This window comes from Excalfactoria chinensis, chromosome 14 (assembly GCF_039878825.1).
Source record: "Excalfactoria chinensis isolate bCotChi1 chromosome 14, bCotChi1.hap2, whole genome shotgun sequence".
Classification (NCBI taxonomy): Eukaryota; Metazoa; Chordata; class Aves; order Galliformes; family Phasianidae; genus Excalfactoria; species Excalfactoria chinensis.
Genome location: NC_092838.1, coordinates 2,455,173 through 2,472,511, shown reverse-complemented (window position 1 = coordinate 2,472,511; position 17,339 = coordinate 2,455,173). Strand labels below are relative to the sequence as shown.

General features: G+C 48.9%; 2 protein-coding genes across 6 annotated transcripts; one reads left to right on the top strand and one right to left on the bottom strand.

Annotated features, from left to right (window-relative positions):
- The first annotated feature begins 55 nt into the window (after positions 1 to 55).
- TOP3A (DNA topoisomerase III alpha) lies at positions 56 to 11,744 on the top strand. Of its 3 annotated transcripts, none has more exons than XM_072349405.1 (20): positions 56 to 291; positions 721 to 974; positions 2,069 to 2,128; positions 2,523 to 2,596; positions 3,331 to 3,406; positions 3,948 to 4,056; positions 4,364 to 4,507; positions 4,989 to 5,159; positions 5,380 to 5,480; positions 5,618 to 5,692; positions 5,799 to 5,881; positions 5,989 to 6,196; positions 6,341 to 6,526; positions 6,993 to 7,122; positions 7,537 to 7,650; positions 7,732 to 7,897; positions 8,301 to 8,444; positions 8,679 to 8,801; positions 9,009 to 9,742; positions 10,797 to 11,744. In XM_072349405.1, the coding sequence occupies exons 2-20, from the start codon at positions 789 to 791 to the stop codon at positions 10,973 to 10,975; spliced, it is 3,063 nt and encodes a 1,020-aa protein (XP_072205506.1). In that variant the 5' UTR covers positions 56 to 291; positions 721 to 788; the 3' UTR covers positions 10,976 to 11,744. The 3 variants fall into 3 exon arrangements, with proteins under 3 accessions (XP_072205506.1, XP_072205504.1, XP_072205505.1); XM_072349403.1 differs by lacking the exon at positions 56 to 291 and adding an exon at positions 305 to 385; XM_072349404.1 differs by lacking the exon at positions 56 to 291 and adding an exon at positions 354 to 377.
- A 1,137-nt stretch (positions 11,745 to 12,881) lies between these two features.
- MIEF2 (mitochondrial elongation factor 2) lies at positions 12,882 to 17,315 on the bottom strand. 3 transcript variants are annotated; one of them, XM_072349409.1, is made up of 4 exons: positions 17,262 to 17,315; positions 16,621 to 16,773; positions 15,933 to 16,122; positions 12,882 to 15,172 (listed from the first exon to the last, which is right to left on the bottom strand). In XM_072349409.1, exons 2-4 carry the CDS (start codon positions 16,765 to 16,767, stop codon positions 14,118 to 14,120), a joined length of 1,392 nt encoding a protein of 463 aa, XP_072205510.1. In that variant the 5' UTR covers positions 16,768 to 16,773; positions 17,262 to 17,315; the 3' UTR covers positions 12,882 to 14,117. The 3 variants fall into 3 exon arrangements, with proteins under 3 accessions (XP_072205510.1, XP_072205513.1, XP_072205512.1); XM_072349412.1 differs by lacking the exon at positions 17,262 to 17,315 and adding an exon at positions 17,177 to 17,217; XM_072349411.1 differs by lacking the exon at positions 17,262 to 17,315 and adding an exon at positions 16,898 to 16,958.
- Positions 17,316 to 17,339: the final 24 nt, after the last annotated feature.

Below are 17,339 nucleotides of genomic sequence, written 5' to 3'. Positions count from 1 at the left end.
GCGCCGCGGCACCGCCGCCATCTTGGGCTCACATGACGCCGCGACCTTTCACCCCGCCGGCCGGAAGCGGAGCCGCCACCGCCTGCACGGCCTTCACTCGCTCCCGCCGTTCGGACGCCGCGGCGGTTCTCAGACAGATCGAATCACCGCTGAGCTTGGATTAACGCCATCTTGGGCCTGGGAGCGGGAGAAAGCGGGAGGACGTGCTGACACGGCAATAACGGCGCTCCGGGGGGAGCCACGGGGCATCACGGGAGCTGTAGTTCTTCGCGCCGCCGCGCTTTACGGCAGGTCGTGGCGGGGAGGGAAAGCGCGCCGCCTTTTGCGACAGAAATAGCGCGGGAGCGGCGGAGGAGGCGGCTGAGGGGAGCGCGGCTGTGAGGAGGTGGAACAGCGCGGAGTGGGACGGAGGGATGCGCTGCGGGGATGAGCTGGGCCGACCTCTGCGTTAAAAACTGCCTGGGAGGATGAGGGAGGTGGGGAGGGGAGAGCGGGTCTGGAGCCCGCGGCACAAACGGGCTGATGGAGCCGGAGCTGGACGGTGAGGGCCGGGATGGAGCGGGTCCGAGCGGGGCCGGGGTTGAGGCGGGGGAAGAGAAGGCTGCGGGGTCTGTGTGTCAGCGAGCGGTTAGGGCAAAGGGATTGAAACTGAATGAGGGCGGCGAGGCACTAAGCCGTAACCATTGCTCATGGTCCTAAAGCAGGATGTATCCCCAACAGGGACGAGCCCAGGAGGGAGGACACAGCGCTGTGCCTTGGTGCCATGGGAGCTGTCACAGTTACCTGGGATGAGCTTTCCAGCCAGGCTTGTTGCTAGCTGTGCGCTCAGGATGCTGCCTCAGCCCTGGCGCAGCTTCTCGCGGGCTGCAGAGGGTCCGGTGCTGCAGAGGATCCGGAAGGTTCTGTGTGTGGCTGAGAAGAACGATGCTGCCCGAGGAATTGCAGATCTGCTCTCCAACAGCAGAATGCGTCGGGTAGGAATACGCTGCTTCACACACTTCCTCACGTACCTGCACATCTACCTTAGCTGGCTGAAGGTGGTCAGCTCACCAGAGCCTGTGTTCAGTGGACATGCAGCTCATGGTCTGCTATGTGTCAGGTGCAGAGCTTGATACACACAGCCCCTGGTTCTTCCTGACTGCATGAGGGTACAAGAACAGCTTTCATATGTGAAATGGACAAACACTGCTTGCCCAGACATAGCTGGGAGTCCTGGACCCGTTTTCCTTTTGCCTCAAGTCCTGCTAGGATTCAGTTCCCCAGCTGTGTGCTCTCCCCAGACCTCCTTCACCAAGCACTGAGCTCAGCAGTGGGGGGTTCCCTTTGTTGTTCCCAGCTTTGCAATACATGTAAAAGCCTTTAGGAACTGAACCCATCTGTCAGCATGTGTTTGCCAGTCAAAAAGCACCACTTCTGCAGCGTCAGCAAGTATCAGGGGTGTACTGAAGTTCACATAACAAAGCAAAGATGGTCTGTGGTTTGGACAAGAGTTCAAAGATATCTGCTGCTGCTTTGCTTTGTGACCTTTCCCCTTTTGAGTAATGACTTGGTATTTCCAAGCTAAGGAAATAGTGTTTCTACACCAGAATTACATTTGAATGCACAATATTACCAAGAACCTGAGCACTGACACTCTAAATACTTCTATAGGAAACAATACAAACATCCCATGTAGAAAATTCCTTAAATCTCAAGTGGAAGGGACCCAGGACTGGTGCACTGATGGTTGTTTGGAGCAGGACAGCTGTTTGTCAGGAGTGGGGACTGTAAGTGGCCAGCCCTGATAAACAAACCTGTCTGTCATCACCATCCATAGGGTGATAATCCCAGCATCCCCTTCAGGCGTTATTAAAATACCATTACATTGGAAAGCACCATCTCATTGTCTCTAAAAAATGGTACAGGTAATTTCCATTCAGCCTTCTTTGTCTCTCTGTTTCAGCTAGTAACCAATTTTCACCTGCCCTTTATTTCTATGCCCTGCCATAGCAGTCTACATAAAGTGAGATAGAACGTGTTTGGCTTCTGATAGGAGCCAGAAACTCAGCAGCTTTCTTTTTCCTTCTAGAGAGAAGGGTTTTCCAAGTTCAACAAGATCTACGAATACGACTACCAGATGTTTGGCCAGGTAGAGTTTTCTTTCATTTCACTGCTGGATCGGAGAAATACAACATAGTGGCTATTAGAAAGCAAAACAAACTTTGTCTGAAGTTATGACATGCATAACTGGTTTTGTTCAAAAACAAGGAAGAATCAATTTTTCTCTTCTTGGCTTTTCTTTCAACTTTGTTCTTCTGTGTTCCCACTTGTCAAAAACTTTGTTTCTTAGAATTGGAAGCTTCTTACAAAAAAAAAATCAGGGTAAAGATGGAGGTTTAGTTGCCTATAGGGAAAGGAGTGTTAAAATGAGCAGGAGGGAGCGATCACTGGTTGTGTCAGTTGAGAACTGTGTCAGGATTTTGGGGCTCTGGGTAGCCTACAGCAAAGGACGAGCAATGATTGCCTTTCCATGTCTATTGCAGAATGTTACTGTGGTGATGACATCGGTGTCAGGACACTTGCTGGCTCATGATTTCAAGCTGCCGTTTCGCAAATGGTGTGTATTTACTGCATCCTCACAGGTTTGAAGCTTGTCTTCTGCTTCTGATCCAAATCTGAGCAGGGCATCTCTACAGCAGGGCTGCCACAGTCATATATGCCACAGTGTTGGAGGGAACATTTCCTTGAAGTATATGTGGTGGTGCCCATAAGGCCACCATAAGGCCATACCTTATCAGAGAGGAGAGCCAATGTGTCAGCTCCAGTAGCAGACATCCACAGGGGGGGGCAGTGGCACAGCATGCTTTAAGCAGCCGCACCGAGCAGCATGATAAGTAGCAAATGATTTACAGAATAGCTAAAATATTACCTCAGATTAATGTTTTCATAGTGCTAAAAACAAACAAGAAAAGCCAGTTAGTTTCAATACTGATTAAAATACAGGAAGGCCGATCCGAGGAAATAAATTGATTTTAAAACCGGAGTTTCTGTGTTCTTTGTTTAGCTAAGAATTTTCCTGGGAAGCGAGGTGTTTTGTTCTTTGTGTGGGAAACGTGAGAAGCTGCTCATTTAGGGCTGCCTTCCAGATCTTCTGTTTTCTCTGTTTGCATTTTGGTTTCTGTTGTTTCTGAGTAAACACAGCTCAGCGTTTCGCACAAATTCTTAAGTTAAAGCTCACAGTGTAGTATTACTAATTCCTGTACTGAACAGCATTTCCTCACTAGACAGCAGCAGTTAATGCCTGACAGTGTTTTTGTTTGCTATGCATGCTGTTTATCCTCTGTTCACCAGGCACAGCTGTAACCCTCTAGCTCTCTTTGATGCCGAAATCGAGAAATATTGTCCTGAGAACTATGTGGATATCAAGGTATGTTGTTTTTTAAAGTTTTCTTGAAAGTCAGAGTTTAATTCTAACAAACGTTATTTCAGACAGTGGGAAGATTTTACCTTTGTCCTAAAAAAAGTTTCCAGAGTTTGGCAAATTCCTCCTGGATTTCCTAGGAGTGCCCTGTTGCTCTTCTGTAAATGTTGGAGTCTCCTGCTGGTATAAAATCAGAACAGTAGAGGCACAGTTACTTTGTTATAAGTAGAAATGCTGTTTCCAACAAGCTGGAACGACTAATTGCATCTCAATTTTACCACAAAAAAAAATAAAAAAAGGCATTTTCAAAAAGCAGACTGTGGTACAATCCAATCCAAGCAGTGCTTTTTAACAGAGAGTAAATAAGTGATTCATTTCTTTTGAAAGCTGCCTAATCTCCCGAGAGTTACCATTGCAAAATGTTATTGCAACAATTCATCGCTATGGATACATGTTGCATTTCGTGTTCAGTTAGTGAGTCATTCTAAAACTAAATGTCAGACCAAGTGGCCTGAGTAGGTCTCATTCAGAGTTTTTTCTGTCTCAGAGAACCCTTGAACGAGAGGTCCAGCAGTGCCAAGCTCTGGTCATCTGGACTGACTGTGATCGAGAAGGAGAGAACATCGGTTTTGAGATCATTCATGTTTGCAAAGCTGGTGTGTAGAGCATCTGTTGCATCAATCTGCTTTCCATTAAAATGACGATTTAACGGGTATCACTGCTCAGATCTAGTAACAGATATCATCCTTACTCAGTTGTCATTCTTACCATGTTCAGGTCAAATCTCCTGGCTGTAGTTATGATAAATACATGGCTCTGATACACCAGAAATACATTAATACATTGGAAAGATAGAGAATACGTTGACAGCACGCACTTTTAAAGACAGCGGTGGTATATTAGTTCATGCTTTCCATTGCTGTATGAGTCACTCTGATTATTATGTTTTTTTTTGTCTGATAGTAAAGCCAAACCTCCAGGTTTTCCGAGCACGTTTTTCAGAGATTACACTTCATGCTGTCAGACGGGCCTGTGAGAATCTCACCCAACCAGATCAAAAAACTAGCGATGCTGTTGAAGTCAGGCAGGAGCTGGACCTCAGGATAGGTAAGTAAATATACTTTGGAGATGAGAGCTGGTTGCTAGGCCTGAGCTGCTGCGTGTACCCTTGAAAGCAAGTGAGCAAGAGTGTGGTAAAAAGGCAGGGGACAGACAGCTTACATTCTCTCTTGTACCATCTTTGCATTATTGTCACTGTACAGTCAGCCAAATTCACACTGCTAAAGCTCATCAAGATCTGTTTAAAAATCATCTGGTACCATATCTCCGACATAAGACAGTGCTCCCTGTAGTGTTCTAAATCTAATTTTTAGATCAGAATCAACTAAAGTACATCTCCTGTCACACTGTAAACAACCTGTTCTTTGAAACAAACAGTAGGTTAACAGCTCTGAAAGGCTTCTGTGAATTTTAACATTAAAATTAACAGTAAAATTAATACTCAAAGTTTTAAAAGTGCCCTCTGCGGTGCACTGATTATCTTTCATTGCTGAAGTATTCGATTCTAGCATCCATTTTGTTTTCTCAGGTGCTGCTTTCACCAGATTCCAGACCCTGAGGCTCCGGAAGATCTTCCCTGAGGTTTTAGCAGATCAGCTGATTAGTTATGGCAGTTGCCAGTTCCCAACTCTGGGGTTCGTAGTTGAGCGCTTTAAAGCCATCCAGGCCTTTGTCCCTGAAGCCTTCTATAAAATCAAAGGTATGCTGGAGGATAACAAGTGCAGTAATCCATTTTAAAGGGTTTAATGTATTAGGAGAGGAAAAACTTCAGGGCAACTAACAAACAATGCTGCAGAAGTGATTTTCTTTGCCATTATCATTAAGCAGAAGTGGAAAGGTTTCCCAGTAGTGTGGTCCCATTGCCTCTGTTGGTTTTCAGCTATATTACAACGGTATAACTCTGATCTGGCTTTCAACAGTGACACATGATCATGAAGATGGCAGTGTGGTCTTCAACTGGAAGAGGAACCGGCTCTTTAACCACACAGCATGCCTGGTCCTTTACCACATGTGTATGGAGGTAGGAAAACTTGTAAAAAAGATGTATGATCTAATATCAGCCAAACATGTCCTGCATCCTTCTCGTTCAAGATGTTTAAAGAACTGCCTGTGTGAACTCTTCAAGGAGATTTTGTATTTTGTTTACTCCGCATTTAGGATCCTGTTGCCACTGTTGTTGAGGTTGGAAGCAAGCCAAAGAGCAAATGGAGGCCCCTGCCCCTGGACACTGTGGTATGTTAGGACTATATATCATAAGATTAATTAAAATAAGCTTTAAACAGATATTTTACTCAGAATAGTTCACAAATACATTTTTTTCTGTCTCTTCCCAATGCAGGAACTCGAGAAGTTGGCTTCCCGCAAACTGAAAATAAATGCAAAGGAAACCATGAGAATAGCAGAAAAACTCTATACTCAAGGGTAAGAAAGCAAGAATTGTCTTGGTAAACTTAATTATTTCAAAAATATGACTGTTAGTCCAAATCATCCTTGAGCACCTCTTGAAGTGCTCTTCTGTCTTTCTTAAGGTTTATTAGCTATCCCCGAACAGAGACCAACATCTTCCCCAAGGAGCTGAACCTCTCTGCCTTAATACAACAACAAACACAGGACCCCAGCTGGGGAGCATTTGCACAGAGGATCTTGGATCAGGGTGGGCCGAACCCTCGGAATGGAACCAAATCAGATCAGGCTCACCCTCCCATTCACCCTACAAAATACACTGCTAACCTGCAGGTGAGTTTAGTATTACTTGATAAAATAAAGACAGAAATACTATAATATAGTTGTTAGCACATCATCCTCACCTGAGATTCACTAATATTTCTTAATATCCTGCTAATACTAGAAGAGAGTAACTCTTTTACTGTTTGATAACAGGGCAATGAACAGAGACTATATGAATTCATTGTGCGCCATTTTTTGGCTTGCTGCTCTCAAGATGCCAAGGGACAGGAAACAACTGTGGAGATTGACATTGCTAATGAGCGATTCATTGCTCAAGGACTTATGATCCTGGCCCGAAATTATCTGGAGGTTTATCCTTATGAAAAGTGGAGTGACAAGGTAACATCCTTGAACAATGTAGACGGGACTGGCTAAAATACCTGGACTTTAAAACTGCCGATGGGTTGTACTAATGGGAAAGCTTCCCTGCCACTTTCAGGCCCATCTAGAGAATGTCCTTTGACAATTCTTAACACACTGGCTGTTTCACTTAGAACTCTATCTGCTGAGCACTAGTGCCACTTAATTATGCCAGCTCTGGATAGATTCTTCCTTTTCTGACACCACAGCAAAGACCATACAGGGCTGCTTCCACGTGGGGAGGGATACTCACCAAGATGAGCTGCAATTGCTGTTGCGTGGTGTCTCTGGCAGGTCTTAACTGGCTAATCATGAGCATCCCAAGACTGAATCTCCTCCAGAACAGAGTGCTGCTATATTACTGCACCAACTTGCTGGTAGTGTGACATCTGTCTTCAGTGGATGGTCCAGAAGACAGTTTCAAAGAGATTCTCCTTCCCTTCAGGTTATCCCACTGTATCAGAAAGGGTCTCGCTTTCAGCCCACTACAGTGGAGATGGTGGATGGGGAAACCAGCCCTCCATTGCTCCTCACGGAAGCGGATCTCATTGCACTCATGGAGAAACATGGCATTGGTCAGTATTGGCAGCGTGGCCTTTCACTCTTGAGAGAGCTTTGTTCATAAGCGTCTCTTCAACTTCCCTGGTACTAGTTCTTTCAGCCCTCAGAGTAGGGGATTCTCTAAACATCACTTCAGATGAGAAGTCACTTAAATATGCAGAACAGAGAGATAGTAGAAACCTGTGGGCAGCATCCAGTGAAACTAACAAGACTGTACTGTTTCTCCAGTACCCGAGGCGATATGAAGTTTAGGGTCTAGGGCACATCTACATGCACTTTCTCAGCCTCAGCACCAATGGGATGCGATGCCAGTGTTACTCCTGGCTATAAGTTCTGTCTCCTTGTCCCTTTAACATATTACACTGCAGTAGGCACAAGGGAAATCTCTTCTTGGCACCTAATTTGACTCACAACCTGCCTGCTTGCAGGAACTGATGCCACTCATGCTGAGCACATTGAGACAATTAAGACACGGATGTACGTGGGGCTTACAGCAGATCAGAGGTTCCTCCCAGGCCACCTGGGCATGGGGCTAGTTGAAGGTAAGGGCAGTGCTTGTTAAAAAGAAGGCAGGTTCCTTACTTGCTTGTTCCTTTCACTTACCATGTGGTATGCTCCTCCAGGCTATGATTCTATGGGCTATGAGATGTCCAAGCCTGACCTTCGAGCTGAGCTGGAGGCTGATCTGAAGCTGATCTGCGAGGGGAAGAAAGACAAATCTATAGTGTTACAACAGCAAGTCCAGAAGTATAAACAAGTCTTCATTGAGGCTGTGGCCAAAGCCAACAAGTGAGTCTTTTGTCTTTGCTCTCTTCTGCTTGCTTGGCCATTCTGGTCTGGAATGGGGTCCTGTCACATTTCCTTCTTAGGGCTCTGCCCATTATGTGCAGGCATTCACACAGGAAGGGTTGACTTGCAGTATGGCATGCCATCGTGAGCAGGTGCCAGTTAACTGCAAACTGCTGTTTGTGCTCTTCAAATTCATTTCAGAGATATCTGAAGGACATAAGCAAGTGCTCTGGCTACATCCATGTTGCACCCACACGTAGCCCGTTCCAGAGGCACGGTGCTGAATTGATGTGCTTGTGGAGAAGCTCAGAGGGGCTGTGCCAGAGGGCAGCAGGAATCAATTCACTGCTCAATTGCTTTCTGCAGACAAGACGCATTGCATGCTCTGCTTGTTTCTTTATAGGCTGGACCAGGCCCTGGCTCAGTACTTTGGAGAAGCCACAGAAATTGCAGAGCAAGAGGAAGTCTACCCAGCAATGCCTGTTTCCATTCGGAAGTGTCCCCAGTGCAACAATGATATGGTCCTGAAGACCAAGAAGAATGGCGGGTTGGTGATCTTCCTCGTGTTAGAACACAACTTTCTGTATCTTGCTAGGTGTTCTTCATTTACCTGCTCCCTGCAACACTGCATGAAAACTTGGGCTGCTGTAAGAGCTATTTTTTCAAGTACTCTTAAAAAAAAAGCTTTGCTTTGATAACTTCTGACAGCCAAGAAAAGAGAACAGTCACTGGCAGTCTTGATTTTGCCTCTTTCTCACTTGGTGCCTTCATCCCACGGCAGGTTCTATCTCAGCTGCACCGGATATCCAGCTTGTAAAACTGCGGTCTGGTTTCCTGATTTTGTGCTGGATGTGGCCAAGGATGAGAGCATCTGTGCTGTGTGTAAACCACATCCAGTTCACAGGTGGGTCCTACCAGTCATCCCTCAGGGAAGTGCAACTCCTCAGACTTTATATTATTAACCATCAGGGACAAGGTTGGGCAACAGTTTTCTATTCTGGTCTTGAAAAGCTGGAGCAGAATTCTCATGGCTTGGGGATGGAAAGAAAGTGGAGGGAAGGAAGGCGAGTACAGCGGATCTGGCAGGTTTATATTCTTCCTTTCTTTTTAGACTGAAGTTTAAATTTAAGAGAGGCAGTGTTCCACCCACGATGCCCCTGGAATTTGTTGGCTGCATTGGAGGATGCGATCAGATGCTGAAAGAGCTCTTGGACCTGAGGTACTCAAACAGGTCATCCCAATCTGGACAGTCAGCCAGCCAGCAGGCCAACCAGTTGCAAGTGAACAACTCCTTGAACAGAGCAAACAGTGAAAACAGGCATGTGGGAGGTAGAACAAACGTAGCAACAGGACATCTGCTTCACTTGAGTTCAACAAGAGCACCCAGGCCTGCTCCTTCAGCTGCTCCAGATGATGGAAATAATGCAGTGGTGTGCAACTGTGGGAATGAAGCCACGCTGTTAACTGTGCGCAAAGAAGGGCCCAATCAAGGCAGACAGTTTTACAAATGCAGTGCCAATACCTGCAACTTTTTCCTCTGGTCTGATCAACAGTCAGAGGACAGAAGCAATGCAGCTCCGCGGGGCTCTTCACCACTCCGGGCCTTTGGGGCAGGGGGCCCTGTAAATTCTCAGAGACCAGGAGGAAAGAGAGGCCCAGAACACTTTGGAAGCAGCAACAACTCCAGTTCAGGAGGCAGCACAGTCTGCAGGTGTGACCAGCCAGCTGTCACACGCACGGTCCAAAAAGATGGCCCTAACAAAGGGCGGCAGTTCCACACATGCTCAAAACCCCGAGAGCAGCAGTGCGGCTTCTTCCAGTGGGCTGATGAAAACGTGGCTCCAGGTAAGGCTGGGCTTGGGGTAAAATGCAAGGGTTGGAGGCTGTTATTCAAGCTAAACTGAATAGACACTCCTCATACATGCATAGTGCTGTAGTACTATTACATTTGACAGACTTAAGGTTTGTCTTCTGAAAGTGTCAGAAGCACTACAGTATTTTAAATAGTTCTTGCAACACCTGAATCTGACCTACCTTTCTCAGAAAGCTAGCAGGATATGTTCTCGTAACAGATCCACTGAGTTCTAAGTAGTAACAGAATGCTTTGCTTCTACATGCACTAAACTTGTGCATCTGTGCATCCATGAGTAACTGAACAAAACCCAGCATGCCTTCCAACAGTCTGAGACAGAATTTGTGCTCTCAAATTCTAGTGTTCCATTTTGAGAGAGCTGTTACTGACTTGAACAGAGTTGAAGCAGCAACACTGCTTTGGAGATCTTAAACCCCATTCTGTCAGGCCAAGGAAGCTGTGGTGCTCCTTCCATCCTTGTTTAGAAACTCAGTGAAGGGCCAGGCCTTGCTGAAGCTTTGATCATAGCTGAGAAACTGAGTGTGGCTGCAGTGAAAAGGTGCTGAAAGCAAAGACCCATTAAAAATAATAATAAACACTGTAAAAAGGATGCAAAAGAAAGAGCACTGACAAAGTAAAAGGACCATAAGCAAAATACAGGGGCAAAGACATAGTCTGAGAGAGCTCTTTAGCACCAACTTCCTTTTAAACATTTGGTCCTAAAGGGGTAGAACCGAATTTTCAGACCTACTTTAGGAAGTTCTCTGGCATTTGTGTTGCTTGTTGTGTTGTCTTTCTGTTGCTGTAGCCTGGAGCACGTAGCCAGAAAGATCCGTTTTCCCTGTTCTGTTCACACATTTCTTTAATGCTGCAAGAGAGGTGGATAACATTTAAATGTTCAAACAAATCTCGAGTAAGTATAGTTTCAGAAATAACTCGATTGGCTGCGATAGCAAAGTCCTTGGTCTTCTGCCATTTTGAACCCATCATCTGTTTTCAGCTCTGTGTATCTTCAAGGGCATTTAAATCCAAGTTATTTCTTTCTAGGAGCTTCTGGAGATTTCTCTTTTAACCACTTTGGGAACGGTGGATACTCAAGGGAGTTGGGAAGTAAAGCTAAGAGACCAAGCAATCCCTCCCAAGGAGCAACTGCCAAAAAACCACGGACATGTAGCATTTGCCATCAGCCTGGCCACACTAAGAAAACTTGTCCTCTAGATCACTGAGCCTACATGGACATCTTTTGAGAGCCTGAAAGGTCCAGGGTTGTGTGCAGCTACTGCTGAAAGGATCTGGAACCCAGAAACAAGTCTGTGTGAGTGCTTTCAGGAAGGGCTGATTGCAGGCTGCTCTGACTAAGGGGTACCTTCCTCAGTCACGCATTATGAGTACGGGCAGTAAAGGTTCAACCAGCTTTGAAAACTGGCTCTGCTATTGGTGTCAGCCTTTGCTTTTCAACTGCTCTTCTGCTGAGCAAATCAAATACTCTAAACGTTTCAAGGAAGCAGATGGAAACTGTGGATCTGCAGTGAAAACAGCAGTGGATTTAGTCCACCTGCAGCTCCCAGTGGTAGCAGTTGTACTCAGCATTTCTGCATGAGGAAGAGCTGGATCACAGCCACTGGGACAGACCCCAGGGCTGCTCTACTCTTCTATCTCCCTGGTTTTCCACAGTGTGGAATTTTAAGTTGCCCTTCTAAGTGGAAGTTACCACAGCAACATTCCCCTTTCTTTTTTTGTCACTTACCTTGCTTGTCCTTGTCTGCGATGGAACCCGGTGCAGAGAAGCTGGAATTGGAGCTTGCCCTGAAAGGAAAGCTCAGCTGCAGTGCTCGGGAAATGCCTTCATTTTAGACCATTCCTGAATTGGAAACTGCATTCTTCCCCAGACCTCAAGACGTGTCTGTGTGATGCTGCTAGTTAAAGGAAGTTATTTTTGTCCAAGTAATAAGCTTCGTATTAAAAAATTATTTAATTTTTACATTTGATGCAGTGACATCTTAACTGTCTGATTATTTCTTCCAGCTTAAAATAGTTGAGCTATTACTAAAGGCATCCACACAAATCTTTCCATTCAGTTGTTGGAACAATACAGAAGCTTTCTTGGCAGAAACTCCCTGCAGCTTTTCTTTGAGCTGTTTTATCCACAGTTTTATCTCACCGGTTGCATTTGTTGTAGTGTTGTTGTCCATGGAAAAACAACTGGCTGAACCTGAAGGGAGTTTCTTGTTTCCCGCACATAGTTTAGACAGAGCTCCTTGAGAAAAAGCCAACCTAACTCCTCCCTCTCTGTTTGGGCTTTCTCTGCATCAAAGCAAGTAGCTCCACAAGACTCCCTTGTCCTCTTCTGGCAGAGGACTGTACTCAGCTGCTCCCCCAAGGCCTCCAGCATTGCTCAGGACACTGCTGAGCAGAGAGCAGTTCCCATGGGTCGGTACTAAGGTGATACATGAAGCAACTGGAGTGGGCAGGAGGCTGAAGCACTGCCTAGGAGGGGGTAACTCAAAGCAGAGGAGACCACAGCAGCACAGGTTCACTTTCAGCTTCTGCACAAGCAAGAAGAGCTTTCAAGTCTACAGAAGTAGCTATCAGACCTACAGAGTACAGTCAGGAGAACCTACATTGCATTTCTCTATACCCTTCTCTCCCACTATTAACAGCTGTAACCTAAAAATACAAACCTACTGTCTAAAATAACAGGATTAGAAGGCTTCGTAATGCAATCAGCGAGCTGGCTAAAGCATGGCTGGAGCTGGGCAGCCTCCAAATGGCAACAGCAGCAGAAAGCGTCTGCATAGCACACAGGTTTAGCATTGCTGATGGCATTTGCCATTACCAGCTTTACTGGTTTAACCCCAGTTAGCGTTCAGGCAGCTGAGCAGTTCGGGCTGATGGCTAAAGAGCAAAGAGCTCAGCATCCAGGCAGCACTGAACGCTTCTGCAGGCAACAGGAGCATTGGGTGCTTTATGTGGTGGTCTGGAAGAGGCAGAGAAAAGCCGTGCATCGTGGGGTCCAAGCGCTGCCAAGCTCTGCACAGGGTACACCCCAGCTGCACTGTTCCCAGGAATGCTGCACAGCTTCAGCCCTTACTACAGGACAGGAGACAAAACATATGAGATGAGAGAAGCAGTGTACACAGCAAGGATTTATTCTTGTCACTAACACTTGGGAAGTTGCTCGAAGGAACAAACCCGAGTTGTCTTCAGACTAGGAGGAAAGGCATAGTGCTTTTTTTTCCTCTTGTAAACAAGATGGTTGTAAAGAAAACTAAACCACAACAGATGCTCACGCTGAAGCCCACGGGATTTCACCATCTCTACCGGTGTGCAAAAACAGCATAGCTCTTCCCATTAAATACAAGGATGTGCTCCTTCACACTTGGATTACAATCAGAAACAAAACCTACCAGCAGCCACTCAAAGGGGAAAAAAAACCCAAAACAACAAAAAGATACTCAAATAAAATAAATCTTAATGAAAAGTACAAACCACCATTTGACTTCTTGCAAGCACTCTGCTTTGTGCATCAATCCAGTCCTTTCCTGCCCTACACCACGAGGCTTCAGGGCAACAGGACATTAAGACAGCAGCAATACATACATGAAAAGGTCACTTGACAGGCTGGGAGGGGACACCATGGCCTGTTAGATGGGCACTGGCGTCCACCAGGAGGCTGCAGCTCCTGTATCTGTCAGCCCATGCTGCAGCACAGCAGCTCAGAGAATGGACCATGGAGAACCCTCCTTGGGGGCAGAGATGATGCTGGCAGAACTGCCAGGCAGCGCTGAGCTTGGGCTGTCATTTGGTACCTGAAAGGATTTCCAAAGAGTAACCCTGCCATGGCATTACCTTGCAGTATCCATTGTTCCCTGGCATGGAACAAGGTTCCTACCTCACCCCATGGCACTGCATGACTGAGCTCGGTGCTCACAGAAGGACCCACACAACACCCAGCACACCATAAGCCATGAGGTTTGTAGCAGCATCAAGGGACGTGCGTGCTCCAAGGGACAGGGGGAGCTCTGAACTGCTCAGGTCTCTGTTTGGAGCACAGGGGGAGCCTAGAGGTTAGGATGGCAGGCTGGGAAGGAGCAGTTTGCTGGGATCCAGCAGCCAAACTTGTTCCGTGTTGGTTCCCAGCAGATGGGACTTCGCTTTAGGGCTGCATTCAATGTGGGTAAGGCAGAGTCCCACGGCAAATGGCTTCTTACACCATCACCCATTTCTCTCAGGCACGTTTTATTCAGAAAGGAAATACTTTTGTTCATAAAGTGCAAGACCTTGGCCTCCTGACGACTAGTCAACTAGAAGCATCACAACCCAGACAACTGGGGAACACCCCACGCTCAGGAGCTCCCCCTGCAGCAGTCACTTCCCTGTCAGCAGGAGTCCTGGCTCAGACACAGCCCTATAGAGCAGGAAGCCCATCTCCTCTATTTCCTCTTCCAGCAGGTCACAGAAAAGGTTGACTTTGGGGTTGAAGTAGCAAGGCAGGACCCCGTCCTCCAGGTAACCCACCAACTCCTCAAGCACTTGCTGGAACCTGGTGGCAAGGCTTTCCTCTGCCCAGTCTGACTCAGTGGTACTCAGGTGAAGGATGACGTGTGCCAAGGGGCTGCCGCTCAGCTTGTGCAAGGCAGGATGGATCCTGCAGACCCCATTCAGGATACGGAGGCAGTGCTGCCGAGCGCCGGCGTCGCCAGCATCCAGCTCCTTCACCTTCAAGACCTCCGCCCTGCCAAAGCTCTCAAGCCAGAGGTTTTCCACCAGTCCTTCGGGAGGAGCAGCCAGAAGAACTTTGTCCTCCATTTCCACCACTGGGAAGAGGCCAATGCTCAGCTCAACCTGATCATGTTTGACATCCAGCCGCAGCTCCCGAGAGGCCACGAGCGGGCGGATGACCGACCCCAGCAGGCTGCCTATGGCCGGCCAGTTGATGGAGGCCACCAACATCTTGTGGAGGGTCTCGTTGAGCACATTGGAGGAGAGGTACTGGCCCACGAGAAACCTGTCCCAGGGGCTGCGCCCACGAGGGAAATACTCCAAGTCAGTCCTTTTGATCATCCAGTACTGGGGGTTTCTCACAACGGTGTCCTCGCCTGGGATGAGGCTCCAGAGAGTGGCATCCAGGACTACTGGCAGCATGAAGTGGATGTGGTCAGCAGCAAGAGCTCCGAGGCCATCGAGCAGGGGACCGCTGAGGAAGAGGCTGCCAAAAGGCAACTCTGGGCACTTGTTCCTTATGAAGCTCTGAAGCTCAGCACAGATGCTCTGAGCCAGCTGCTGGGCAACTGCCACTTGCTCCTCAGACATAGGGAGGTGGATGCTGTAGTGTGAGAGCAGTTTCTCCTGCAGCGTGAGGCAGCAGGGAGTGCTGGACTCGACTTGAGGAAGCTCTGGGGGCACTGGGCAGGCCCTGGGTTCTGCAAGAAGGGGATGGAGCAAAGGGAAGGAAGAAGTCATGGCTTTGGGCAGATCAGCCAACACATCTTCTCATGCCACAGCCATAAAGAAAGCACATGCTGAAGTTCCAGCTCTCAGCCTTTGGCCGCAAAGCTGATGTTGCCAGGAGAGGCACAGAATAACATTAACAGCACTTTCCAGCCAACACAGGGCTTAATCCAAACCCCAAACCCAACAGCACCCGCTGTTACACCCCAGCTAGAGGTGGCTAAGCCCAGCTAAGCAGCAGCAGCCAAAGCAGGAACTACCAGGCTCCTTCACAAGTCTCAGTCCCACTGCTTACCCCTACCCTAACAGCTCCTCGATTGCTGAGTCCTGAATCAATCCCACTCTGGGTGCAGCGCCTCAGGACCTGCCCAGCACCAGGCTGGGCTGCTTTCCTATTCAGAAAACACCGCCTTTGCAGCCAGCTGGACAAGCCAGCCTTTGTCTGCAGCAGTTCACAGGCACATCTTCCTGCCTAGACAGAGCTGACCCAAAAACCAAGCGCTGTTCAACAGGAAACAAAGGCAAGGCAGCCTCTACCACAACCAACTGGCTGAGACACCCAGGAGTTATCAGAGGAGCTGTTACTGAGGCACTGCCAAAAAAGGGGCCGCAGCTTGGGAGCCTCCCAGGAGGGAAGACACAATCGGGTCAGCTTTCCGGTCACAGAGCTAAAAATAAAGCCCAGCTCCCAGGCACAAACAGCCAAGGTGATCTTCACCCACGTGCACTCACCGTAAGCATCAGCGGGTGCTGGTGGTGGAGCCGGGGAGAGCAGGGGTTCGCTCAGGTCTTCCCTTCTCTGCTTCTTGGGAGGTTTTTGTGTTGCCTTGATCAGAGCCAAGTCCTGCCAGCTCTCCTCCAGGCTCTTCTGCTCAGCTTTAGGATCATCTTCCTCTCGAGGGCTCGTGGCTCGATCTATCAGCTGGTAGAGAGACAGATGGAGGGATGCGCACGTGGTCCACAAAACCCACATCTCACCCAGAGAACAAGCAGTGGGGGTCCCCCATCCCAACTGCGCTGAGAGCTGCAGGCCCCAAATAGCCTCGCTCTCATAGAGGGCTGCTCTAGCTGCTGCTGTTCATGCAAACACAGAGAGAGGCCTCAGATGGCGGGGGGGGAGGAGACCCGAGATCAGCAGCCCCGTTTACAGAAGGCTGCTATTGCTGGGAGAGCAAAGAGACCGAGGATCCACAGGGAAAACCTGCACAGACAAGTTGTTCTCTAAGCAGCACTTCCCACCCCAAGCAGGAAGGGACACACACACGGGCTAACAGTCACACACGGCTCTTCTATCGGCTTGGGAGACTCAAAGCTGCACGCAGGCTGCCCGAAGACTTTAATAAGAGAACAACGAGGCACTTCTCTGCAACGCAACGTGGCACATCACACCGTGCAGCGCCTGGGGAGCCCCCAGCCTCACCCGTTTGACGACCAGCGTGGCGATGGCGAGCACGGCCGCGCCGCTGACGCCCAGCACCAGCCTGGCGTTGGCCAGCAGCAGGTCGAGGACGCTGCCCAGCCCGCTGTCGTCCCGCCGCTTGCCTCGCTGCTGCGCGAACTCAGCCATGGTCACCTGCGGGAGGGAAGAGGAACGGTGCGGTGTGATCGGATAACGGGGAGCCGGCTCCGCAAGGATACCCGGCGTGTAACGGCGGCGGGGCGAAGGCGGAGAGGGGCAGCCGGACCCCGCAGCCGACCTTCAGGCCCAGGGCTCCCGCTGTTACCGGCTGCGGTAGCGGCGCCCGGCCGGACCAAGGGTCACCCCGATAAGGCTCCGGCCGCCTCACCCCGCCGTTACGCCCCGCCAACGCTCAGCGCCGGCAGATGGGGACGGGACGAGGGGGCCGCAGCGGCAGCCCGGAAAGGGCCGGCACAAAATGCAGCCCCCTTCACCGAGCTGCCAAGGGCAAACAAAGGTAGGAGAGCGAACAGCGCTGAGGGACGGGTACAACCCACAGTTACTTCCTTCTCCTCACCCCAACTGAACCGAATCCTCTCACCCCCCCCACACCGGGACGGCCCCACGGCCCCCCATCCCCACCCCCACCCCCATCCACTTACCCCGCTGCTCCCAGCGGGGCGGACCAGCAGCGCGTGCTGGCGCGCCGGCGCGCCCGCAACTCTCGACGCAGCCAATCA

Bases quoted from the DNA above. Each gene is read 5' to 3' on its own strand.
- MIEF2 (XM_072349409.1), bottom strand. From the start codon at position 16,767: ATGGCTGAGTTCGCGCAGCAGCGAGGCAAGCGGCGGGACGACAGCGGG. The intron at 16,123-16,620 runs GTGAGGCTGGGG...TCTCTCTACCAG, and splicing joins CCACGCTGGTCGTCAAACGG to CTGATAGATCGAGCCACGAG. The intron at 15,173-15,932 runs GTGAGTGCACGT...CCCTTCTTGCAG, and splicing joins AGCACCCGCTGATGCTTACG to AACCCAGGGCCTGCCCAGTG.
- TOP3A (XM_072349405.1), top strand. From the start codon at position 789: ATGAGCTTTCCAGCCAGGCTTGTTGCTAGCTGTGCGCTCAGGATGCTG. The intron at 7,651-7,731 runs GTAAGGGCAGTG...ATGCTCCTCCAG, and splicing joins GGGCATGGGGCTAGTTGAAG to GCTATGATTCTATGGGCTAT. The intron at 8,445-8,678 runs GTTGGTGATCTT...ATCCCACGGCAG, and splicing joins AAGACCAAGAAGAATGGCGG to GTTCTATCTCAGCTGCACCG.